The 26,210-nt window shown below is 46.3% G+C and overlaps 1 protein-coding gene across 1 annotated transcript in view; it reads right to left on the bottom strand.

The window, feature by feature from the left end:
* The window catches only part of IDH3A (isocitrate dehydrogenase (NAD(+)) 3 catalytic subunit alpha), a 51,790-nt gene extending 27,081 nt beyond the window's left edge, over nucleotides 1-24,709 (bottom strand). Inside the window, exons 1-3 of the mRNA XM_077474252.1 lie at nucleotides 24,605-24,709; nucleotides 12,940-12,999; nucleotides 12,776-12,859 (exon numbers count right to left, since the gene is read on the bottom strand). Coding sequence (XP_077330378.1) covers nucleotides 12,776-12,859; nucleotides 12,940-12,999; nucleotides 24,605-24,631 — 171 coding nt within the window. The 5' untranslated portion in view covers nucleotides 24,632-24,709. The remainder of the gene's footprint in view (nucleotides 1-12,775; nucleotides 12,860-12,939; nucleotides 13,000-24,604) is intronic.
* Nucleotides 24,710-26,210: the final 1,501 nt, after the last annotated feature.

The following is a 26,210-nucleotide window of genomic DNA, read 5'->3' as shown; positions in this document are numbered from 1 at the left end:
TTAAGAAGGCACATGAGCAGCCATCACCGAGCCCAGTGGGAGCAACGGAACACACAAAGCCACACTCCAGGCTCTCACCGTCCAGCCTCGTCTTCTACTTCTCCTTCTCCTCACAATTGTCCTCCACTCGACCTTCCATCACGCCAAGCTCACGATTTTCTGCAAAAAGGCAGGCTTCCGTGGGCCTAATGTTAGAGCATAAAAAAAATTATGACGCGGGATAACCCTCTTGCCCAAGCCCACCAACTACTGCCATATAAACTGGTGGACTCGGAGGCCTTTCGCAAATTTGTGGCCATTGGAACACCACAATGGAAGGTCCCAGGAATTAACTATTTCTCACAGAAGGGCATCCTAGAGCTATATGGCCATGTTCAGCGGCAAGTGAATGTATCTCTGGCACAGTGTCGGTGCCAAGATACATCTGACCACAGACACGTGGTCTAGCAAACACGGGCAGGGAAGGTATATCACTTTTACTGCCCACTGGGTGAACCTTCTGACGGCCGTCAAGCATGTAACCCCTGGCACCCGTGTAGATTTTGTTTTACCGCCACGGATTGCATGCAGGCCTGGCCCTTCTCCTCCTCCTCCAACCTAATCGGCTGACTCCTCCTTTTCCGCTGCTAGCGTCTCTTCCGCTGCGCCGCCCAAGCTCCCCAGAACCTATTCAACATGCCAGGTGAGACGTTGCCATGCCGTGCTGCGTCTGTTGTGCCTGGAAGCCAAAAGCCACACTGGCCAGGCACTCCTTTTAGCTTTGCGTTCACATGCAGATCAGTGGCCAACACCGCTCAATTTAACAGTTGGTAAAGTGGTGTGTGACAACGGTGCCAATCTGCTTAGCGCATTGAAACAGGGCAAAATCACGCACGTGCCATGCATGGCACACGTCTTAAACTTGGTCGTGCAGCAATTCGTTGTCAAATACCCTGGGGTCCAGGACATCTTGCGGCAGGCAAGGAAAATCTCGGCCCATTTCAGAAGATCTTACACGGCCATGGCTCGCCTTGCTGACATTCAGCGGTGACACAATCTGCCGGTCAGACGTCTTATTTGCGATTGCCCGACGCGATGGAACTCAACTTTCTATATGCTTGATAACTGCACGTTTCTGCTGGAGCAGCCTAACGTCTACCTGTATGAACTCTGCGGCAGAACAGGTTCTGGGGAGCTGGGGGTTTTTTCACCGCACCAGTGGCTGCTCATGCGCGACGCATGCAGACTTCTGCGGCCATTTGAGGAGATCACCAAACTGGTCAGTCGCAGCCATGGCGCCATCAGTGACATGGTACCTTATGCCTTCTTTATGGAGCGTGCATTGCGTCGTGTCATTGATCAAGCTGTGGAGGAGCAGGAGCGGGAAGATGAGGAAGTCGCAATGCTGGATGAAATCCCAGGGGGGGGCTACTCTGAGACAAGTGAACAACAGGAGTCTGAAGAGGAGTCAGAGGAGGATGGTGCCGGGGCGGATGAGGAGGAGCAAGAAGAGCATGCTTTAAACCTTTCTGGGATCCCTGTTGTTGTGCGTGCATGGGGAGAGGAGAATGAAGAGGACGACATTATCCTGGATGATGAGCAGGAGCCAGGCCCCCACACCGCTTCCAGTTTAGTGCAAATGGGGGCCTTAATGCTCCAGTGTTTTAATAGGGACCCCCGTATAAAAAGCATAAGGGTCAAGGACCAGTACTGGGTGGCAACGTACTTAGACCCCCGGTACAAACACAAAATGGCAGAAATGTTACCGCCGTCACAGAGGGCTGTCAGAATGGAGCACTTCCAGGCCTTGCTTCGAGAAATGCTGCATTCTGCTTTTGCGTGCGCTGGCAGAGGAGCAATTCCCACTCCCAGAGAAGGAGTTGCCGGTACCAATCCAACAGCGCCTGCAAGAAGAAGCCATTTGAAGATGTGTTGGTGACTTCGGATATGAGGTCATTCTTTCAGCCGACCCATCGACAGGTGTAATCCGGATCCAGCATCAGGGAACGCCTAGACCGTCAGGTGTCCGACTACATCGGGTTAACGGCCGATGTGGATGCTCTGAGGAGTGATGAACCCCTGGACTACTGGGTGGGCAGGCTTGACCTCTGGCCAGAGCTTGCCCAATTTGCAATCGAACTGTTGGCTTGCCCCTCGTCCAGTGTCCATTTCCGAAAGGACGTTCAGCGCAGCAGGGGGGATCGTGACCGATAAGCGTACTCGCCTAGCTCACGACAGTGTTAACTACCTCACATTTCTAAAAATGAATGAGGCATGGATCTCGGAGGAATTCAACACATGTGACCAGTAGACCATGTATACATGTCTATAAACAATTATTTTAATCGAGCACACAGACCTTCTTTCTTCATTTGGCTCACTTCCTTGTCCAAAAAAAAGCACACCGTACTATATGCCCGTACCCTCCTCTTTGAAGAGGTTGAGCGGTGTCATATTTCTACTGTGGCTGCTTATTATGAGGGGCTCCCACCATCCCTGTGCTGTGCTGACTTCCTCCTGGGGCTGCTTATTATGAAGGGCTCCCACCATCCCTGTGCCGACTTCCTCCTGGGGCTGTACCTCTGCTGCGCATATTATGAGGGGCTCCCACCATCCCTGTGCTGTGCTCATTATGAGGGGCTCCCACCATCCCTGTGCTGTGCTCATTATGAGGGGCTCCCACCATCCCTGTGCTGTGCTCATTATGAGGGGCTCCCACCATCCCTGTGCTGTGCTCATTATGAGGGGCTCCCACCATCCCTGTGCTATGCTCATTATGAGGGGCTCCCACCATCCCTGTGCTGTGCTCATTATGAGGGGCTCCCACCATCCCTGTGCTGTGCTGACTTCTTCCTGGGGCTGTACCTCTGCTGTGCATATTATGAGGGGCTCCCACCATCCCTGTGCCATGCTCATTATGAGGGGCTCCCACCATGCCTGTGCTATGCTCATTATGAGGGGCTCCCACCATCCCTGTGCTATGCTCATTATGAGGGGCTCCCACCATCCCTGTGCTATGCTCATTATGAGGGGCTCCCACCATCCCTGTGCTATGCTCATTATGAGGGGCTCCCACCATCCCTGTGCTATGCTCATTATGAGGGGCTCCCACCATCCCTGTGCTATGCTGACTTCCTCCTGGGGCTGCTTACGGTGCAGGTGTCAGTGCTGTATATCACAGTGCTGGTGTCATTGCTGTATGTCACGCTGCTGATGTCAGTGCTCTCTATCACGGTGCTGCTGTCAGTGCTTTATATCACAGTGCTTTTGTCAGATCACTCTATCACGGTGCAGGTGTCATTGTTGTATGTCACGCTGCTGGTGATCATCTCCTACACCCTCTTCTTTGCCTACCCTGACCTTCCCTCTCCTCCATTGCCTTCATGCGCTCCACAGTCCTGAATTGTCACAACAATTTCACATATAAAAAAAGAATGCTTGTAGTTGTCGATCCCAGATTCACCTCATACATGTGTTATGTCATTGGCCATGTGGTGGGACTATGTTTGAACAGCTATTAATTATTTTGTGGCTGCAAATTTGACCTGTAGGTTTGCAAGGTTCGCCTCCCATTGAAATCAATGGGGCCCGCCGCGAACGTTACGGTTCGCGAACTATCGGCCGCGTTCGCGAAATGTCCCGTCGGAAGTTCGTTCATCACTACCTTTAAGGACTGAGATACTCCAATTGCTGCCAGCGCAGGCTGAACCTGTGAGCGAAAAAAAATTATATATATAGTACAGGACGCCAAGGTTGGGTCCTGGACAGGTACTATGTGGCGCCTATATTCGGGATGTGGTCCCTTTAAAGGGAATCATGGTAGGCCTCAGGGGGTCACCCAAAAAATGGGGGACAGATTCCGGGGATAGTTTTCGGGAGAAGACTGATTCGCGGGTCCTCTCTATATTTTAAGAGAGATAGTTGGGACCCGGAATTTGGGAGGCTCTAAAGTGACATTTGGGTGGGAAAGAGCCTCCCTCCCTGACCACAGGGGGTTAACGCCCTCCAGGAAGACAGACAGCCTATGAGACAGGAAGTAGTAGAGAGGTGGTGGGGAGGAGGAGAAGGAGATGAACACCTGTCTGGCTGTGTTGTTGTATTTGCGGTTTGCTGTTTTGGAGGCTGCAAAAAAGATCTCTGCAAGGACTCTTTTTAGTGAAGACCTGTCTACAGAACTGTAGGTGCTTTTCTTTTTGTATTTTGTGCTGAAGATAAGCGGACTTTAATTTACGTTTTTTTTATATGCTGAAGAAAAGCTTTATTTTTGATTTAATTATAAATAAATATATTTTGGTTTCACCTGACAACACACTTAATCCCCCGGGGCTAGTATCCCCAAACTTCACTATATATATATATATATATATATATATATATATATATATATATATATATATATATATATATATATACACATACACACACACACAGTGCCTTGTGAAAGTATTCGGCCCCCTTGAACTTTTCAACCTTTTGCCACATTTCAGGCTTCGAAAATAAAGATATAAAATTTAAATTTTGTGTGAAGAATCACCAACAAGTGGGACACAATTGTGAAGTGGAACGAAATCTATTGGATAATTTAAACGTTTTTTAGCAAATAAAAAACTGAAAAGTGGTGCGTGCAAAATTATTCGGCCCCTTTACTTTCAGTGCAGCAAACTCACTCCAGAAGTTCAGCGAGGATCTCTGATGATCCAATGTTGTCCTAAATGACTGATGGTGATAAATAGAATCTACCTGTGTGTAATCAAGTCTCTGTATAAATGCACCTGCTCTGTAATAGTCTCAGGGTTCTGTTGAAAGCGCAGAGAGCATCATGAAGACCAAGGAACACACCAGGCAGGTCCGTAATACTGTTGTGGAGAAGTTTAAAGCCGGATTTGGATACAAAAAGATTTCCCAAGCTTTAAACATCCCAAGGAGCACTGTGCAAGCGATCATTTTGAAATGGAAGGAGTATCAGACCACTGCAAATCTACCAAGACCTGGCCGTCCCTCTAAACTTTCAGCTCAGACAAGGAGAAGACTGATCAAAGATGCAGCCAAGAGGCCCATGATCACTCTAGATGAACTGCAGAGAACTACAGCTGAGGTGGGAGAGTCTGTCCATAGGACAACAATAAGTCGTACACTGCACAAATCTGGCCTTTATGGAAGAGTGGCAAGAAGAAAGCCATTTCTCAAAGATATCCATAAAAAGTCTCGTCTAAAGTTTGCCACAAGCCACCTGGGAGACACACCAAACATGTGGAAGAAGGTGCTCTGGTCAGATGAAACCAAAATCGAACTTTTTGCCCAAAATGCAAAACTATATGTTTGGCATAAAAGCAACACAGCTCATCAACCTCAACACACCATCCCCACTGTCAAACATGGTGGTGGCAGCATCATGGTTTGGGCCTGCTTTTCTTCAGCAGGGACAGGGAAGATGGTTAAAATTGAGGGGAAGATGGATGCAGCCAAATACAGGACCATTCTGGATGAAAACTTGTTGGAGTCTACAAAAGACCTGAAACTGGGATGGATATTTATCTTCCAACAAGACAATGATCCCAAACAAACATACAGCAAAATCTACAAAGGAATGGTTCACAAATAAACGTATCCAGGTGTTAGAATGGCCAAGTCAAAGTCCAGACCTGAATCCAATCGAGAATCTGTGGAAAGAGCTGAAAACTGCTGTTCACAAACGCTCTCCATCCAATCTCACTGAGCTCGAGCTGTTTTGCAAGGAAGAATGGGCAAGAATTTCAGTCTCTCGATGTGCAAAACTGATAGAGACATACCCCAAGCGACTTGCAGCTGTAATCGCAGCAAAACGAGGCTCTACAAAGTATTAACGCAAGGGGGCCGAATAATTTTGCACGCCCCGCTTTTCATTTTTTTATTAGTTAAAAAAGTTTCAAAAATCCAATAGATTTCGTTCCACTTCACAATAAATAAAAATTTTATATCTTTATGTTTGAAGCCTGAAATGTGGCAAAAGGTTGAAAAGTTCAAGGGGGCCGAATACTTTCGCAAGGCAGTGTGTATATATATATATATATATATATATATATATATATATATATATATATATATATATATATATATATATATATATATATTTTTTTTTTTTTTTTAAAGGAACTCCAACTTCTTATCTGTTGGACCCTTTAGCATATGACCATTGTCTACTGGACAAGTCAGGTTTTTGTTTACAGAGAATATCGCAGCGTCAATTGCTGGGATTCCCCATTTTCTTATACAACTTTTCTTCCATAGGATAAAGTATTGGGGAGGCTTTGGTGAACCCAAACCAGAAGTGGGCTTATAGACTGCTGCTGGCAATAAAAATGTGGAGGGGACCAAATTCAGTGAGAAATCGTAACAACAACCTTTCCTGCGAACCTGATCTTTCCATATTAGGCTCTTCGGAAGAGGAAATATCAGCCTCTTCCTGGTCCCCTGAGAGAAATTAGTCAGCTCTCGCCCCTTGTTCCTCAGCATGAGTGACCTGTCCCACGCTGGGATGCGATTAAGCATCAATTTTTTGCTCCAATCTAAAATGGTTGAAGAAAAAACCTCCTTAGTAATATACACAGGGGCAGCAGTGTTGAGAGCAGCTGCAACACTTGCCCCTCCTGATGGCTCACTCTCATGGGGAGGATGCCATCTTTACTGAGATTGTTCTAGGCTTACACGTGTGACTGTAGAAGTCTTTCTAGAGCCCTTTTGAGGTGTTTTTACCCCCCCCCCCCCATTCTGACCATAGCCTGTTGCACAAAGCAGAGGTACTAGCAGAAGGAATGCATTCACTTGCTTGAGCAATAGTCCAGCTCTGTTGCTGCCATTAATGCCCAGCCTGATGCAGCAGTAAATGTGTCAAAAGGAATGCCTGTGTCACCAAACCTTTAACATGCCACCTTTGCTCTTGTGTTCCTCCGTGGCCTGCAACAACAAAAATGGCGTTTAAAACGCTCCTTCCAGCGCTGGGCGTTGGAGGATGCCAATGCCGAGCTAAGCCTTCCCCTCTTTTTTTTTTTTTAAAAAAAAGAGCTCTGTCAGGCGAGCTCCGATCCTATGGGATCCACAGGAAGGGAAGGAATGGCGGGGGGGGGGCCCGTTTGCACTTTTTTTTTTTTTCAATTTCTTGTAGTGTTCTTTCCCCTGAGAAGGGAAGAAAAAACAGCCAAGGGGGTGTCTGGTGGGGAGAGGGAACCCCCCCCCCCCCCCCCAGACTTAACAGAGGTCTTGCTGCTGGCCTGAGGAAGAGAAACCTGCTACTTTCTGGACACAACGTGGGCTCTCAAAGCATGAGACGATAAGTGCTCAATACAGCTCCCAGTGGTGACACATAGGCATGACAACACTAAATTTAAAGGTGGCCTATAACCCACATAGTAACTACTATGGCTCTGTATCCCGTGATGTACGATAAGAAATCTAGCATTTGTAAAGTAGGATGGAATATGGGCCCCTGTGAGAGTAGGTCTGGCCATAATCGAAGGGACCATGGATCCTCCACCGCCATCTTTATGATTTCTGCATACTAGGACCTTCTGGGCCATGCTGGGGCTACCAGAAGCAACTGGGGGGGGGGGGGGGGGGGAATGCATAAATCAGTGAAAAATGATCCCACCGGGTCACCAAAGCATGTTCCGCATGCGAATGGATCCCTTGTCATGGACACAAAGTTGACCAACTTCATGTTGAATCTGGACACCAGAAGATCTACGTCCAGAGTCCCCCATTTTTGGCAAACAGCCCGAAAGATGTCGGTAAGAAGGGACCATTCCCCAGGAAAGACTGCTGTCGACTCAAGTAGTCTGCCTGCCAAGTTAGAATATGGTTCACCTCTCTTTGCGCTGAAAGACTCTTCGTGCCCCCTTGGTGATTGATATTGGATGCTGACAGGACAATCCTGTAACCTGAGAGTTCAGGTCTTCAGAGCCAGACGCCCTGCCCAAATATTTAGGATGTTGATGGGCAAGGCTCTTTCGGTTCTTGACCACTGTCCCTGGACAGTTGTCTTTTCTTGTACTGCTCCCCAGCCTGAAAGGCCGACATCTGTCTGTACCACTTTCCAGATAACTGGTCTGAAGGATTATCCTTTCAGCAGATTCTGGGTTAGTATCCACCAACTGAGGCTTTAGGACACCCTTGGGGACAGCCACATTGGCAAGTCTAAAGCTTGAATCATTTTGCTCCAAGCAGGCAGGATACTGTTTTGCAACAGTCTTGAATGGAACTGGGCATAGGGAACCATTTCCATCTTCCCTAACAACCTCATGCAAAGGCAAATGGAGGGATCGCCTTTTGACCTGACCATCCGCACCAGTTCTTATGGAATTGATCTTTGCCTGAGGCAAGAACACCTTTTTCTGGGCTGTGTCTATAATCAGGCCCAAGTGCTCCAGCCTTTTTAGCGGTTTTAAGGAAGACTTCTCTAGGCTGAGAATCCAACCTAGACTTTACAGGTAACTGGTTGTAACGCATACACTTTGCTTCAAACGAGCCACTGACTGGTCTATTAGCAATAGATAATTTAGGTACACCAAGACTGTTAAGCCCTGTGCCCTTAACCTGGCAAGAGGTGGGGCCAGCACTTTTGTAAACACCCGGGGTGCAGTAGCTATGTGGGGAATCTTTCACTGACTCCGTTAGCTATGCAAAGCTGTGAGGTAAATACAACACAGGGAAGCCGCTATCGCACCCCCGGGGGGGGGGAGCCTACAAACTGCTGCTGTACCCCCAGCCCCTTAGTTCCCCCAAGGGGAAGAACAACATGCCAAACTTTGTTCAATTAAGACTCCCCCCGGCTGCCTATACCTCAACTATGAGAGACAAAATGTGGGTAAAAATCCAGACAATCACATTGTCTGATTTGTGAAAGAATTTATTTGCAAATTATGGTGGAAAATAAGTACCGTATATACTCGAGTATAAGCCGAGATTTTCAGCCTCTTTTTTGAGGCTGAAAGTGCCCCCCTCGGCTTATACTCGAGTCATCGCTGTCTGCCCGCTCGATCAGCGTGTCGAGCAGACAGACAGCGGCCATTCTATAATTCAAAAGCCGCGCCTCCGGCTCCGCCTTCGCCTGTGATAGGCGGAACACTGAATTTCCCAGCAGCCTGTGTTCCGCCTATCACGGACATCGTATCATCCTCGTACTACGGACGAGGATGATACGATGTCCGTGATAGGCGGAACACAGGCTGCTGGGAAATTCAGTGTTCCGCCTATCACAGGCGGAGGCGCGGCTTTTGAATTTTACAATGGCCGCCGAGGCGCCGACGAAGAGGGCACGGGACGGAGGCAAGGCACAGCACGGCACGGGACGGGACGGGACGGAGGCAAGGCAAGGCACGACACGGGACGGAGGCAAGGCACGGCACGGGACGGAGGCAAGGAGGCAAGGCACGGGACGGAGGCTCGGGACAAAGGCTCGGGACACAGGTAGGCTGGACACACACACACACACACACACACACACACACACACACACGGATGGATGGAGACACACACACACACACAGGGATGGATGGATACACACACACACAGGGATGGATGGATGGATGGAGACACACACACACAGGGATGGATGGATGGAGACACACACACACAGGGATGGATGGATGGATGGAGACACACACACACAGGGATGGATGGATGGAGACACACACACACAGGGATGGATGGATGGATGGATGGAGACACACACACACAGGGATGGATGGATGGATGGACACACACACACACAGGGATGGATGGACGGACACACAGGGATGGACGGACACACAGGGATGGACGGACACACACACAGGGATGGACAGGCATGTCTCACCCTCGGCTTATACACGAGTCAATAAGTTTGCCAGTTTTTTTGGGGGTAAATTGGGGGCCTCGGCTTATATTCGGGTCGGCCTATACTCGAGTATATACGGTAAGTATTTTGTCAATATCAAAAGTTCATCGCAATACTTTGTTATATATTCTTTGTTGGCAATGACAGAGGTCAAACGTTTTCTGTAAGTCTTCACAAGGTTGTCACACACTGTTGCTGGTCTGTTGGCCCATTCCTCCATGCGGATCTCCTCTAGAACAGTGATGTTTTGGGGCTGTCGCTGGTCAACACAGACTTTCAACTCTCTCCAAAGGTTTTCTATGGGGTTGAGATCTGGAGACTGGCTAGGCCACTCCAGGAACTTGAAATGCTTCTTACGAAGCCACTCCTTCATTGCCCGGGTGGTGTGTTTGGGATCATTGTCATGCTGAAAGACCCAGCCATGTTTCTTCTTCAATGCCCTTGCTGATGGGAGGAGGTTTACACTCAAAATATCACAATACATGACCCCATTCATTCTTTCATGTACAAGGATCAGGCGTCCTGTTCCCTTTGCAGAGAAACGGCCCCAAAGCATGTTTCTGCCACCCCCATGCTTCACAGCAGGTATGGTGTTCTTTGGTTGCAACTCAGCATTCTCTCTCCTCCAAACAGGACGAGTTGTGTTTCTACCAAACAGTTCTACTTTAGTTTCATCAGACCATATGACATTCTCCCAGTCCTCTTCTGGATCATCCAAATGCTCTCTAGCAAATCTCAGATGGGCCTGGACATGTACCAGCTTAAGCAGGGGGGACACGTCTGGCACCGCAGGATCTGAGTCCCCGGCGGCGCAGTGTGTTACTGATGGTAGCCTTTGTTATGTTGGTCCCAGCTCTCTGCAGGTCATTCAATAGGTTCCCCCGTGTGGTTCTGAGATGTTTGCTCACCGTTCTTGTGATCATTTTGACACCACGAGGTGAGATCTTGCGTGGAGCCCCAGATCAAGGGAGATTATCAGTGGTCTTGTATGTTTTCCATTTTCGAATTATTGCTCCCACAGCCGATTTCTTCACACCAAGCTGCTTGCCTATTGCAGATTCAGTCTTCCCAGCCTGGTGCAGGTCTACAATTTTGTTTCTGGTGTCCTTCGACAGCTCTTTGGTCTTCCATAGTGGAGTTTGGAGTGTGACTGAGGTTGTGGACAGGTTTCTTTTATACTGATAACAAGTTCAAACAGGTGCCATTAATACAGGTAACGAGTGGAGGACAGAGAAGCCTCTTAAAGAAGGTGGTACAGGTCTGTGAGAGCCAGAAATCTTGCTTGTTTGTAGGTGACCAAATACTTATTTTCCACCATAATTTGCAAATAAATTCTTTCAATAATCAGACAATGTGATTGTCTGCATTTGTTTCCACATTTTGTCTCTCATAGTTGAGGTATACTGATGATGACAATTAAAGGCCTCTCTCATCTTTTTAAGTGGGAGAACTTGCACAATTGGTGGCTGACTAGATACTTGTTTTGCCCAACTGTATGTGCATTTACTCCCTCTAGTGGAGACTAAGGCATACAAAATTTTACTCACGGAAGAAAAAAACATAGGTGGACTTTTTACAGTTCCTAGGCTTCTTCCCTTACCCTCACTGCAGGATGCTGCTATAAAAGACAGATCCAAACTTCACCCATCACGGCGGGCTGCGTTAGCAAACCTTCAAGGACCGGGTCCCTTTTTATTGGGGTTCCACTCCCTTGGACCTGTGTTAGCACCCTGCCAGGAAATCTTTAGGCAATGTAAACATGATCAAAAAGCCCTGGGTCCCGGGGTCCAGCCTTGCAAGGAGAGGCGTTACAGGGGAAAACTTGTGCTTCATATACGAGGCCCGGATACCATCCACCTTGGCCGCAGTAGCACTTTGGATGGATCCAGTATATGAAGGCTGTTTAAATCCAGCAAGGATCCCTCCAGTGGAACTCTTCAGAGCACATCTTCACTCGTGACCAACACCTTAGACAGGAGGGGTTATAAATTCCTGTATTGTGTATGCCCGTGTCCATCACCTGAAGGTGCCTATATACCCACATAGTGATTACTATTACCTGTGATGTACGATAAAGAAATTATGGTATTTTATTCAAACACTTATATTCACATTGAATAGTGTAATGCATTATTGCGAGCTGTGATCAAGGAGGTGAAAACTAAAAAAGCCAAATAGAGGCATGGTGTGCTAATTATACTGCTACATTCTTGACAATGCAGAAAGAAATACTAACGGGATGACGTCACTGTTCTCTGCAACAACAAACTGCGAATGCTATGCATTGTGACATCCTGCACTCACAATATCTTCTAGGTTGAATGACACCAAGCAAAGACTGAGAAGACCGAGGAGAACTTGTGGAGTTACTGTGGGAAACAGGGATCTAGGGGAGGTAAAGGAGTATAACAGCCAGTGCTGCTTTTCACACACACATATACACATAATAAATATATATATATACACACACACACACACACACAAGCTCAGAGTTGGAACTTGTAGGCCTAATCTGCGCAACCAAACCCAAGTCCCTTGACCCAGAAACTGTCTATTTAAGTGCTTAATTTTTTTCCCATGGTGAAGGGGAACCACATACACTGAGCTCACCAGCAGTGAGGACATTTAGGTGAAGCAACCCAAATACTATAAGCAGAGTGTAAAATATTTGCTACTGTTTCTCATGGCGAGGAGCAATTCAGCTGCAGTAGTATGCTGCCCAAAAAGCAAAGTGCATCCAATGCAATGTGAACAGAGCCTAAAACAGAGTGATGGATATAAATCAATTGTCATTCTGCTAGCAATGTAGCACCCCTCATAACTGCAACTTTCATGTTGGCAAAAGAAATCAAGTCTATAAACTACCCATGGGGACAGATGTCAAGGTAAGATGTGCAAAACATGAATACCAATTTCCATTTAGTTAAGCAGTATCTTATTACTAACTTTAGCTGCATCAAAAATCTTCATGACGGCAGAGGAAATCTCAGGCCCGATCCCATCTCCTGGTATCAGAGTGACTGTCTGCATCTGTAGATGGGAAGGGAAAAATAAGAACTGATGTATGTACAAGGCTTTACAACACGTCCATCAGTGCAAAGCATGCTTACATTGCTGGAAAAGGCTCTGACCCCATTTTGGTTATTGACTGCTCCAGCCAAGCGACAGATCTGTTCAAAATATCAAAACACAAAATTAGCCATTACATGGGCATGGAACACAGCTCATTATTTGACAGATATTTCATATTTATCAAACAAATCTTCAGACGTACATCAGATGGAACTAAGGATAGTAACAATAAAAAAGCTGCAGAGCTGTAGTACAATTCTGGGAGAATTGTAAAGGGGAACTAAACCCTCCTATCATTTTCAGACAAGAAAACTGCCATCATGCGCCCTCTGATCTTAAAATTGCCATGGTGCTGCACATGTGATCAGTTATGACACCAGCCATTTGATGGCTTGACAGTTTGAGAGCACAACCAATGTGACAGTTACATTCCCAGCACGCAACATTCCAGGAATGTAACAGTTTTTTTTAAACTGTTAAATTGATAGGTTTAGTTCCGCTTTAAAGAACACGTCTACTGAGATGTACACAAGGCCTGCCAATGTTGATGATTTTTTGAAAATACTGGTTGCCTGCCTATCAGTTAAATCGGTTGTAAACCTCAGACATGAAATAAGTACAAAGTATATCCCACTATAATGTGTGCTTGTCTCAATTAAGAGCAATAGATGTCATTTTTGTCAGCAACTTCGTTCCTAAAATTAAAAAAAATCACAATTTTTTTGCTTGGAATAAAGATCACGATTATCTCACGACTCTCGCATCATCTTTCACATTATACAAAAAATTGGGCTAACTTTACTGTTTTTTTTTTTGTTTTTGTTTTTTTTAATTCATCGACGTGTACTTTTTCTCCCAAAAAAATTCACTTGAAAGCCCACTGCACAAATACCGTGTGACATAAAATATTGCAACAACCGCCATTTTATTGTCTAGGGTCTCTGCTAAAAATATATTATAATATATATATATATAACAATGCTTGGGGGTTCTAAGTAATTGTCAAGCAGGAGAATACAGATTTTAGGCTGTAAGAAAGACAAAAAAAAGGTATAAGCTTTTAGTGGTTAAAAGAGTTGTAAAGGCAGGCGTGTTTTTTTTTTTTTTTTTTATCTTAAAGGGGTTGTAAACCCTCCTGGTTTCTCACCTTAATGCGTTGTATACATTAGGGTGAAAAACCTTCTGTAGTGCTGCAGCCCCCCAGTGCCCGTTTACTTACCTGAACCCGGTTTTCTTCTTCCTGGGAACGAGCATACCAGCTGTAGCTGGTGTCCTGATTGGATAGATTGACAGCTAATGGCTGCGCATCCATCAATCTATGATGCGGGCAACGGGGGGCGGGCCAAGTCCTGCTTTGTGTCAATAGATGCAGTAGCAGGACACGGGAGCGCACCCGCAAGGGCGTCCCATAGGAGAGCGCTTTTCCGACGGGTCACTGGATGCGGGGAGGAGATTACTAGCGTTGTTATTTAAAAAAAAAAAAACTGAAAAAAAAAATAAACACGAGGGTTTAGTAACCCTTTATTGCAATAACCACTTCCCACCCGGCCAATACACATATACGGCCGGGTGGGAGCCGTCTACTTCTGATAGGACGTTCAGGAATGTCCATCAGAAGGAGTGGGATCGCGCGCGCGTGCCCGCGCAGCGGCGCGATCCCGATGCGCCCGTGTCACCCGGACATGGCGCATCTCAGATCGGCAGGAGGGCTCTCTGACTGGCCCTCCTGATCACATGACGGCCGTGTCCAATCACGGCCGTCATGTGATGTAAACAAACAGCCGGTTGCTAGGCAATCGGCTCCTCCTCTCCTCACACAGAGTCATCGCTGAGCAGAGGAGAGCAGATCGCTGCAGCCGGCTGATGATCAGTGAGTATGAGCTGTTTTTTACAGCTTTTTACTCACTGATCACCAGTCTAGTGTAATACACAAAAACACAGCACAGTGTAAACACAGTCCCCACATATGTCCCCATAACACACATGTCCCCAAAACATACATGTCCCCAAATAATAAAAACACATGTCCCCCACATATGTCCCACTAAAATCACATGTTCCAATGATTATCTGCACACATATATACGTGATCACCTGCACACATATGTACATGATCATTTGCGTACATATGTCCGTGATCACACAAACCAATTATTAAACACTTAACGGAATTTTTTTTACCAAAAACATGTAGCAGAATACATTTTGGCTTAAATTTATGACAAAATTTGATTTCTTTTAAAATAGAAAAATATAGTTTTTTTCCCAAATTTCCGCTTTTTTGCGCTTGTATCGCAAAAAATAAAAAACGGAGTCTTGAATAAATACCACCAAAATAAAGCTCTATTTGTGCGAACAAAATGATAAAAATTTCATTTGGGCACAGTGTAGCATGACCGCGCAATTGTCACTGAAAGCGCTAGAGTGATGAAAGCTGAAAATTGGGCTGGGAAGGAAGGGGGCGAAAGTGCCCTGTATTGTAGTGGTTAAGATAAAAAAAAGCACCCCCCTAATTACCTGAGCCCCTTCTCTCTCCAGCGATGTGCAAGAGTGTCTAAGCTATGCGGGACACTCCCGATTGGCTGAGACAGCAGGGGCGCCACTGTCTCCCATGACTGTCAAAGTCAGTCAGCCAATCTGGGGTCAGGGCCCCACGTCTGAATGGGTACACGGAGCTCTGACTCGGCTCAGGTGTCCCCATAGAAAGCTGCTGGCTGATGGGGCACTCGAGGGAGGGAGGGGCCAGGAGCAGCAAAGAGGGACCAGAGAAGAGGAGGATCTGGGCTGCTCAGAGTAGGCAAGTATACAAATTATTTTTTTTTATATAAAATGAGACTTTACAATCAATCACTTTAAAGTGGTTGTAAACCCACTTTTTGGACTTCTACCTATAGGTAAGCCTAGAATAAGGCTCACCTATAGGTAACGGAATTGCGCGTGCGCGGGAGTGATGTCACGCGGCTCCGGCAAATCACAGAGCCAGAGTCCGTGGTCCGGAAGGAAGAGGGGCCAAAAGATGAACGCTGCCTACGCAGGGGACATCGCTGGATTCTTTTGCAGGTAAGTGCCACATAATGGGCTAGTATATGATGCGTACTAGCCCATTATGCTTTTCATTTGCAGGCTTTGCAGCGAGCATAAGACGACGTAAACCCATCAGGGTTTACTGCCTCTTTAAACTGACCTTATTTACACACAGACGTTCGTTCCTTTGATCTAAAGGATATAAAAAGATACAATGCGTGAGGAATGTTGATAAATATTGCCAGCTTTTTTTATTTGACAGCTCTGAGCGGCTCTGCACGTGTCACATAGAATTGAGGAAATGTCAGGTTAAGATTGTGAAGGAGGTTGAATCGAGATCTTTTAATTATTAATCAGGCAGCTCTATCCCCCATATACATTTTTTTTTTGTTAAATCCCCCACTTTTTTTCTGTGGCATCCACAAGAACAATCATAAACAAGGCAAATCCAGTATTATTCAGTAGTGATCTACTACTGCACACCAGGTCCCGTGTCACCATCTTCCTCTCCGATGTCATCGGGAGCCAGCTGTGCCTGCCTCGTTCTTGCAGCTGCCTTCCAATGATACGCAGTCGATGGGTCATCAAGGTGCTGGGTCCAACAACCAGAGGAGACAGCCATCCAAAATATGATCCCTATAATGCCAGCTTAAAGAGGAGCACCACCCAAAAGGGGAAGCTCCGCTTGTTTGCGCCCTCCACTACCACATTTGGCACTTTTTGGGGGAGTGCGTACGTGGTTTTGACAGGTACCTATTCTCACTTCTGACTCAGAAGTTCACCCCCCTTTCCTGCACGTTACAGGTCCCAGAAGACCACAGGACCAGTCACAAGGCACAGCACGAAACTGAAAAGATGCAAGGCTTCACTTCTTGATTCCCTTACTACAGATGCAAGCGCCTGTACCCGAAGCCGATTGAAGAATCGTCTCAGATAGGGACATCGCAGGATCCCTGGACAGGCAAGTGTCCTTATATTAAAAGTCAGCAGCTACTCCCATAGCCTGGAGCTCCTCTTTAAGGCTTTACAGGGATTTCCTCTCGCTACCTGTTTTGGCTTTGAGAAAAAAAGTGGAGGGAAATCTCGCTATGGGACCCGGATGGGAAAAAAATGGACATACCATATTTTTTGGCGTACAAGGCGACTTTTTATACTTAAAAATATCCCCCAAAAATCAGGGGTTGTCTTATACACAGGGTACCTTTAGTTAGTTTGGGCCAAACTGACCCAGAACAAACATCCCTAATCTGTCAGCCTGCTGGATGTGCAATAATACTGTATGTAGCTTCAGTTACATACAGTATACCAAGCTGAGCCAATCACGGCGAGCGATGTATTCTATTAACGAATACAAATCCTGCTCGGACCGGCTTTGAGAGTCAGAGGCGCAGGCTGATGATGTAACAACCACCTGCTCCGAATGGCTTTGAAAGTCAGAGAGGAGCGGGCTGATATTACTACTTCTGCCAATCCGAGCCAGCTTTGTATTCATTATTAGAATACATCGCTCAGCGCTGTATACTGTATGTAGTCGCAGCTACTCTATATATGGTATTACTGCACATCCAGCGGTAATACATTTCAGATTAGGCGGTGTAAGAATGGCTGGTAGACAAGACCCCAACATGGCTCCAGTAGAGCTGAACAATTGTTAAAAGATCGCAATCTTGGTTCACACCCTCTGACGATCTGTATTGCAGGTCTCTAATGTAGCAAGTATAGAGTTCTCTGCTCACTCTGCCAAGTTTTTAACAACATTGTAACTCTTCTGTTCTGGATCAAAGGGATACAATTTCTGTGTGAATATGCAGGAAGTTTAACCACTTAAAGGCTAAACCTTTTCCTGACACTTGTTTCTTACAGTTAAAATCAGATTTTTTTTTGCTAGAAAATTACTTGGTATCCCCAAACTGTGTGTGTGTGTTATATATATATATATATATATATATATATATATATATATATATATATATTTTTTTTTTTATAATTATTTTTTTGAGCAGAGGCCCTAGGGAATAAAATGGCGATTGTTGCAGTATATATTTTTTTTATTTTTTTTCAAATATAAAGTTTTTATTGAAAATTGTATAGACAAGGAATACAGAAAAGTACAGTACAACAACGGTCAAATTTGTTTTTCCAGTGTATATGTGGGTCTGAAATATAGATGCACATTTCGTCCCTGAGAGGGATAGCATAACATCTGACAGCTAGAGTAAAAGACGAGGCAAGTCCTCGTATGCATATATCGTCTGGACTGCGAGTCAAACCATATCCTTTATATAGATGTTTAGATCTGCATATTCTTACTATAAGTAATGGATGGTGTACTCCAGCTGGCTACTAACTGCTCTGTGGCTTTAGAGCATCGGGGGCATAGGAAGACCCATTGAAGATAAGACCCTTAGGTAAGGAAAAAAAAAAGGGGGGGGGGGGTGCAGTATAAAAAAGTTAAGGGGGAAATGAATAGGGGGTGGATATCTGTTTAACACGAGCATGACGGACATGACAGGGGAGTTGTCATGTCACTGGACTATATCGGTGTTATAATCGGGAGTTCAGTAAAGTCTGTCCTTTGTCAGAGAAAATGAACATATTCCATAATGACCACGTTTTGGAGTGTTTGTCTTGTTTGTGCTGGGCTGTGAGTACCAAGTCTTCCAGTGATTTAATATCTTCTACTTTGCGCAACCACAATCCCACTGACGGATGGCACATTTTGCTTCCATGTAGCTGGAATACACGACTTTGTGGCATTCAGCAAATGTCTGATCACGGATTTCTTGTATGGCCTTGACAGAACCGCCCTTGTGTGCAGCAGAAAGAACCCAGGGTCCTTCTGAATTACATGATCTGTCAGCTTCTGAATGACTTTTTCAATTGTCGTCCAAAAATGTTTTAATAGCGGGCGAGTCCAGAATATACCCCGTTTCCCCAAAAATAAGACCTATCGTGATTGTCGGTGATGGCTGCAATATAAGCCCTACCCCCCAAATAAGCTCTAGTTAAAGTCCTTGTAGGTCTTATTTTCAAGGTAGGGCTTATTTTTGGGGAAACAGGGTAGGGCTTATTTGGGGGGTAGGGCTTATATTGCAGCCATCACTGGCAATCACGATAGGTCTTATTTTCAGGGAAACAGGGCATGTAGAAGTGTCCCTTTGTCGGTCTGACACCTCCAGCACCTATCTGAAATATTGGGGAAAAAAAAAATCTATGTAGTAACTGAGGTGTATAGTAGCACCTAGTTAAGATTTTATAATTTGTCTCCTGAATTTTTGTGCAAATAGATGACTTCAGGGAAGAATTGGAGAATATTTTGTTTTTGTATGGCTGGTCCTACTTTAAGAAGCCTCTACCGAGCTCAGCATTTTTTTGAGAATGCCTGGAATGTATACTGTATACATTCCAGGCATTCTCAAAAAAATTATGACAACGCCCAAAAGCTAGACTGGATAATAAACATTATCATACAATGTGTCACATTTCACATTGTGCCCCAGGCGAGATCTGGCTCTGCAATCACATCTCAGGTCCTGCCTTGGCTCACCTCCACCGAAGCAATCAACTGTACAAGCCATGGGCACACACCACTCACTGAGATGCATAATAATAATATTCCTCCTTTAAACACTTGGCTACTGGGGACTTTTACCGCCGTCCTGCCCAGGCCAGTTTTTAGTGCTGTCACACTGACGATTGCGCAGTCATGCAACACTGTACACATATAAAAATGTTATTTTCACACAAATAGAGCTTTCTTTTGGTGGTATTTAATTACCACTGGGTTTTTTATTTTTTGCTAAACAAATAGAAAAAGACAAAAAAAATAAAAAAAATTTTTTTTATAGTTTGTTATAACATTTTTGCAAACAGGTCATTTTTCTCCTTCATTGATGTGTGCTGATAAGGCTGCACCGATAGGTGCCAATGATGAGGCACTGGCTGGCAAACGTTAGGACTGATGCCCCTTTAACAGAAGCCAGTTATTGGCTTTATTCTTTTCGCCTCAGAAAAAAAGCCAATAACCGTCTCCCTTTTACATTAGAGGGTCGACCAATACCATTTTTTCAGGGCGGATACCGATTTTTTTCGGCCACCTTTCAGGCGCCGGTATTCTGTACATCACTGTCACCTGCCACCAGATGCAGCGTGTCACTTGCCACTGTCTCCTGCCACCCATATGCAGCTTATCACTACTTGCACTACTTCTAGCAGCCTCTCCCCAGCAGCGTGGGTAACAAGTGGGTAAACGTCCATATGTGAGCGGGCAGTCCATCTGTCTGTTTGCCCGCGGCTGCAGCCCTGTCAAGAGCATCTTTTGCGGCCCTGCTGAAGGGGCAGAACAGCAGTGATGCAAGGCGGGCAGCAGAAAGATGATGTAATCTCTCTGCTGCCTGCGGCACCACTGAAAGATTGTCAGAGACTGCAGAAAGCGCCACGAGGGGGACAGGGGGAGGAGGTCTGATCAATACCGATTATTTGAAAAATTTGAATATCGGCCCACCAATAATCGGCAGCTACGATAATCGGTCGACCCCTAGTTTACATCATGTGATCAGCTGTCAGCTAGATCATGTGATAAAGGGCCGCTGTCAATGGCCCTTTACCCCGATCGCAGGGTGCGCGAGATGTGCGAGCATGGGAGGATGTCCATGGATGCCCTCCTGGCATTTTAAGCCCTCCCTGTAGCGGTCTTTAGGCTATAGCACGGGCATGAACAGGTTAATAAAACAGAGGTAAAGTTCCCGATACCCATCTACCGTCAAGGTTCTGATGTTCCTCACTGATGCTGGAATCTTCTACCTGGATTCCTTTGAATGTAAGGCTGTGCCAGTTCTCACTGGCTGGTGTATGATGAGGTCACCCCCTACGCATACACATAAGTGCAGTCATCCCTGCACACAGAGTGGTGCAGCTCAGTGCACATTCCACAGAAGACTGCAAACAGGCAGGTAGGTTTATTTTATTGCAGAAGAGACATGGCAGGTCTCTTCTGCAATAAATCGCCTGCCTGGGCACAGTTCTTAAAGAGGAACTGTAGTCTGCTCACATAATTTGTAATAAATACATCTTTGCCATTCTGAAGCTTCCCTCCAACCACTTTTCATATTTTATAGATATACTGTGATTTTGTACTTGCCAAATATGCTGCAGAAATCTCCCCCCACTGAGTCTGGCTGCAGACATTTTTAACTGTGGGTAGCTGAAACTGCTTCCTGTTCACTTCCTGGATTTACACAGAGGCACACCTTAGCTCTCATTGGCCCTCTTATGACTCAACTCCCCTTCCTGGCAAACTCACAAGAGCGAAAGAGAGCTGTGTATGTCATAAGCCTAGGCTAATGACCAGACAAGAAACAGGATGTGGGCTGTATAAGGGATTTACTGGCAGAAAAAAAAAAAATAATGTTTTGCTATCCAATGTTAAAACAAGAGAAGATTTAATAGATGGAAAGATGAAAAAAAATACGGAAAGGCCACTTTAAAAGCAGGACTTTAGTTCTGCTTTAAAATATCCAGCAGGAACAGGTTCTATTCTGACAAGTTTCAGGCTAAGCAGAGCGCTGTACCCTGCCTACCACAAAACATGTCAGGATAGAACCTCTTCCTTCTGGATATTTCAACAAAGAAAGAATATCATTTTGAATCTCGGTGTGTGCTGTTCTTATTGTTAACTTATTATACAGTCTAAAGATAACCATGCACTATTACAATGTCCTTTAGCGGTATAAAATGATGAAATCTGAGGGCTGTGGATGAGCTCAGACGTGTTTGAATCTTATGCCCCGTACACACGATCTGAATATCGTATGACCGATCGTACGACCGTTTTCGGTTAATAGCAAGTAGAAATTGAATAGCTAAATAAAGTCACCAAAACTCTCGTACGATAGAAAAAAATAAAAAAAATTATTGAAAGTGATGTCATGTGTTGTAATGTTGTATTGCATTTTCAGACTACAATTATACTGACTAAACGAAAATCGTACAATCTGGAATCCTATGAGGAAAATTTCCGTGCATGTCCGATCGAATAATATCGGATGAACGGTCGTGATCGGCTGTCGAGAGTAATGTACACACGATCCGAAAATCGAAAATGATCCTTCCTCGGGCAATCGTTTTTGTACGATATTCGGAGCGTGTGTACGGCCATTAGTCTGAACTTGTCTGCGCTATTCTGCCAGGAAGCTGTCACTGCACACCACCTGTCATAATTGTCTGGCAAAGGGCAAGGAACCCGCTGGCTAGGGCAAGTGCTTAGGAGGATAAAGGTTACAGAGTAAGGGTATGTGGATGCAGGTGTACAGCCCCTGAACACAGATGGCGTGCACTCGGGGGCCGCTCGCCCGCACCTGTGGATGTGTTTGTACAGCCGCTGCTCCCTCAGGGTAACAGGCGGCTCCAGACTCACAAACAAACCACTCATTAATACTGAATGGGGCAGAGAACAAGTGCGAATGAGCCCTTGATTTATTTATTACATTTTTTTACAATGCTATTGGGGGAAAGAGGCGGGGTTTGGTGAAATTATCAGGGGTTTAACCCGTCCCCTGATGTCTCGCTTCTGAGACAGAGAAATGGACTGAGGATATATATTCCTGTGTAGCCTCAGTTGCACTGGACAGTGAATGAGCAGAAAGTGCACTGTACAGAGGCTCCTGTTCATTCACAAACTGAAGCATAGTAAACACAGTTTATTGTGCTTCAGTTGGGGATAAACACAGTGAGCTATCAGTACACTCACTGTGTTTATTCACAAAAGAGGCCAGCAAATATGTCATTTTCCAGGTCCTTCTCCCACTCTCCATCCTTAAAAGATCACCCAGTCCTGTGCGCTGCAGTCAGCGGGAGAAGAGGCGGTGCACATAACAGGGTCCAGACAGCAGGGGGAAAATCGCATTCTGGACAAGGAGGGTGATTAGGGCAATGGGGGGCAATTACAGGAACCAATCCCCTGTATGGCTCTCTCTGAATGTAAGCTGGAGGGAGAGAAGGAGGCTTTCAGCTGCCATCGGATTCTCCTGCTGGTCCGTTACAGAGTGACTGGTGCTACCCCCTTATCGATGGCCCTGCTTGTGAAAGATACTGCCACCCCTCCAGCACAGGCTGCCCTATAGAATTTCCTTTAGATGTACCAAAACTGTGTAACCTGATGATGAGAGTTGAGCTCAGGTGTGTTGGGATACTACTCTGAACCCTATATTCCCATCACACGTTCCTGGATAAAGATCTAAAGGTTTTGGGTGCAACCACCAACTGGATACTGGATCAGAAAGTGACAACAAGGATATCTGCCAGCACACCACGGATCATCAAGTAGAGTCCAAGCTGTTTTTTTAATGAAAGGTGAAAAACCTTCTGCAGCCCCCCCCCCCCCCGAGCCCCCTTTTACTTACCTGAACCCAATCATTCTAGTGACAGGGACAAACAGAGCAGCTCCGATTCCTTCTGCTGTCAAAGCCAGTGACAGGGGGGGGCGGGGCAAGTCCCGCTGTCTGTGTCAATGGACGCAGCAGCAGGACTCGGGAGCATGCCCACATGAGTGCCCCCAGGGAATGTAGGTCTCCCTGGGGGCACACGAGAAGAAGAGGGAGAGGAGCACCCTTCAAAAGAGGAAGATTGGGGCCCCTCTGTGCAAAACCCTTGCACAGTGGAGAGAAGTATGACATGTTTGTTGTTTTAAACAAAAACAAACTTTTACCACCCCTTGAAGCATGATCACATCACAGAAATGTAGTGCACCATTTCGGAGTCACGAAGGACCCATTCGTCAGGCAGGTAGATAGTAGGGATGAGCTCAGGTGTGTTCACATACTCCACACGCAGAGCCCGCCAGGAAGTCAGCACAGCGCTGCGCTAATCACAGGCAGTGAGACATTGACGATCTCTGAAACCCCACATCGGGGCAATGTCTCACTGCCTGCGATTTCCTGGCGAGCTCAGCACGTGGAGCATGCGAACACGCCTGAGCGCATCCTTAGTGGATACTAGTCTGAACCCGCAATGAAGCAGTCACAGAGGACAACCAATAAGTGACCGAGTGACACTAAGTAAGTGACATTCCCCGCCCCCAACCGTATACACACCCCTTGTATTTGTGTGGGGGAATGCCTCCTCCGTCTGATTGGTTCTCCTCTGTGGCACTTCCAAGCGGGATCACACAGGGGGGCGGGGCTAGTATCTGATCACACCTGAACTCATCCCTAATGAGGATCTACTCAAACTATCCTTCCAATCAGGAGAGGTATTGCATATTTACTACATAGATGTTGGTAGATCTATATTAGATTGTATAGTGTATGCCCCCCCCTCCAGTCTGACCTTTACTCAGTTACCATACAAGTGACAAATGCATCCTACATGGGGTTTCTCCCACGGGAAGAGGACGATAGGGGGCGCCCTAGCATAGTCACCGTATAGGGAATACAGAGTGCACACATCCCGGGCTGTCCATGTCCTCACATACACAGCTCATGGCTGCTCACGCTTCCTTCTAGCCCCGCTACCGTAATTAACCTAGACAGCCCGACCTTGCTATGCCAGGTGCCGTACACGCTGCTGGTGACTGCACCAGGCCGGGCTGCTGTATTCGTCTCTCCTCGGTAGTTATCCTCCCTCAGCCCAGCACAGACCGCGTGTCTCCCATACACACAGCGGCGCGGCCCCATCACTCACCAATGACCTCCAGCCGCTGCCTGCCATGTTCTTGCGGGGATCTGCGAGGGGGCGGAGCTTCGCACGACGCGTCTAAAACCCGGAAGTCCCTCCCTGTACTATACCGGAAGTGTCTGTTGCCTAGCTGCGGACTGCGGAGCTGTGTGCGATAGAGTTGGGTTCATATCAGTCATTTCTTATCTCATCTTATAAATGTATATATGGCATCAACATGAATGACCAGCTTATGGTTTAGCTTGCTGGTATTGGTTTTCAGTAATAATCATGGTGTGATGTTTGTCAACCAAGAAGGAGCCTGACATCGTGTCCATTGAATGCAATGTAATAGATTCTCCCCTCACTACCAATGATACTTTTACCACACTCTTTCATCCCGCCATTCCTATGTCACCTTCTCCCCTTACTCCTAGCCAATCATTGGGCCTGGATACTGTCACATGACGAGGGGAGGAGGTCATGAACCCGGCGTAACCAACCGGTGTTTCCACCCATCAGAAGTTCAGTAAAAAAAAAACACTTTTCTTCTGCCAGTAGATGCCAGTGACAGGAAAAGGTTGCCAGTAAAAAATATGGCTGTGACGCTCGGCTCACCGGCTGAAACCATACAATGGGGGGAGGGGAGAGTGAGTCTGGTGGAGGCGGTGCCTGAGTGAGTTATGTGACATCATGGTTCAAGGGAGCGGAGCAACCGGAGCCTCGTGTGCGGGCACATATATGTGCTCGGAGCCTCGTGTGCGGGCGCATATATGTGCTGCTGGATTTGTGCCGCTGCACAGTGTGCCCCTAATACAGAGACAGCTTCAGGTCTCCTACTAACGATCGGGGACCATGTCCTGATTACCTAATCGCTGTGATACCCTCTGATTGGCAGTGATCAGTTGCTGCACACCCCTCCAGAAACACACGGCACCTGCCACAGGAGCATGCATGCTAGGTAAAGGGCAAACCTGCAAACAGGCAGCTTTGGGCCAACCCAGGACAACAGCAAAGGAACTATTTAAAGGACAAAAATAGGTGATGATAGGCAGGTCTGGACCTTTTCTTTTAAACTTTAAAACATGGGTTTAAAGTGGTTGTAAACCCTTACAAACCACTTTGGCCTACAGGTAAGCCTAGATTAAGGCTTACCTGTAGGTCCAAGAAGTATAGGTTTAGGAGATATTTACAAAAAGACAGGCACCGCTGTCTACGGCCCATGCACCGTAGACAGCGGCACACTAAGCAGGCTGCAGATCACTGCGATATGCTGCTCGTGTCGGCTCCCGTGCGCATGCATGGGAGTGACGTCATCGCGACTCCGGCGAATCACAGCGCCGGAGCAGCGAGACCCGGAAGTCACTCCAGGTTACATGGCAGCGGCGAACATGAAGATGAAGGATGGCTTCGGGGGCTTCGTTCTCAGGTAAGTTATTCATAATGAGCTAGTATGCTATGCATATTAGCTCCTTATGCCTTTGCCTTGCAGGTTGCATTTTTTTTTTTTTTTTTATTGCCTTTACTTCCTCTTTAACAACTGGACAGGAAGTACACATTCTGCTTCTTCAACTAATAATTGGACAAATTTATTATACGAGATTCAGCAAAACTGTTCCTCGGAGGTTGGAAA

Source organism: Lithobates pipiens, unplaced genomic scaffold (assembly GCF_037356315.1).
Source record: "Lithobates pipiens isolate NorthernLeopardFrog02 unplaced genomic scaffold, aLitPip1_a1.2 Scaffold_8, whole genome shotgun sequence".
Classification (NCBI taxonomy): Eukaryota; Metazoa; Chordata; class Amphibia; order Anura; family Ranidae; genus Lithobates; species Lithobates pipiens.
Note: the sequence above shows the minus strand (reverse complement) of the source record. Positions and strands in the feature narration are given on the sequence as shown.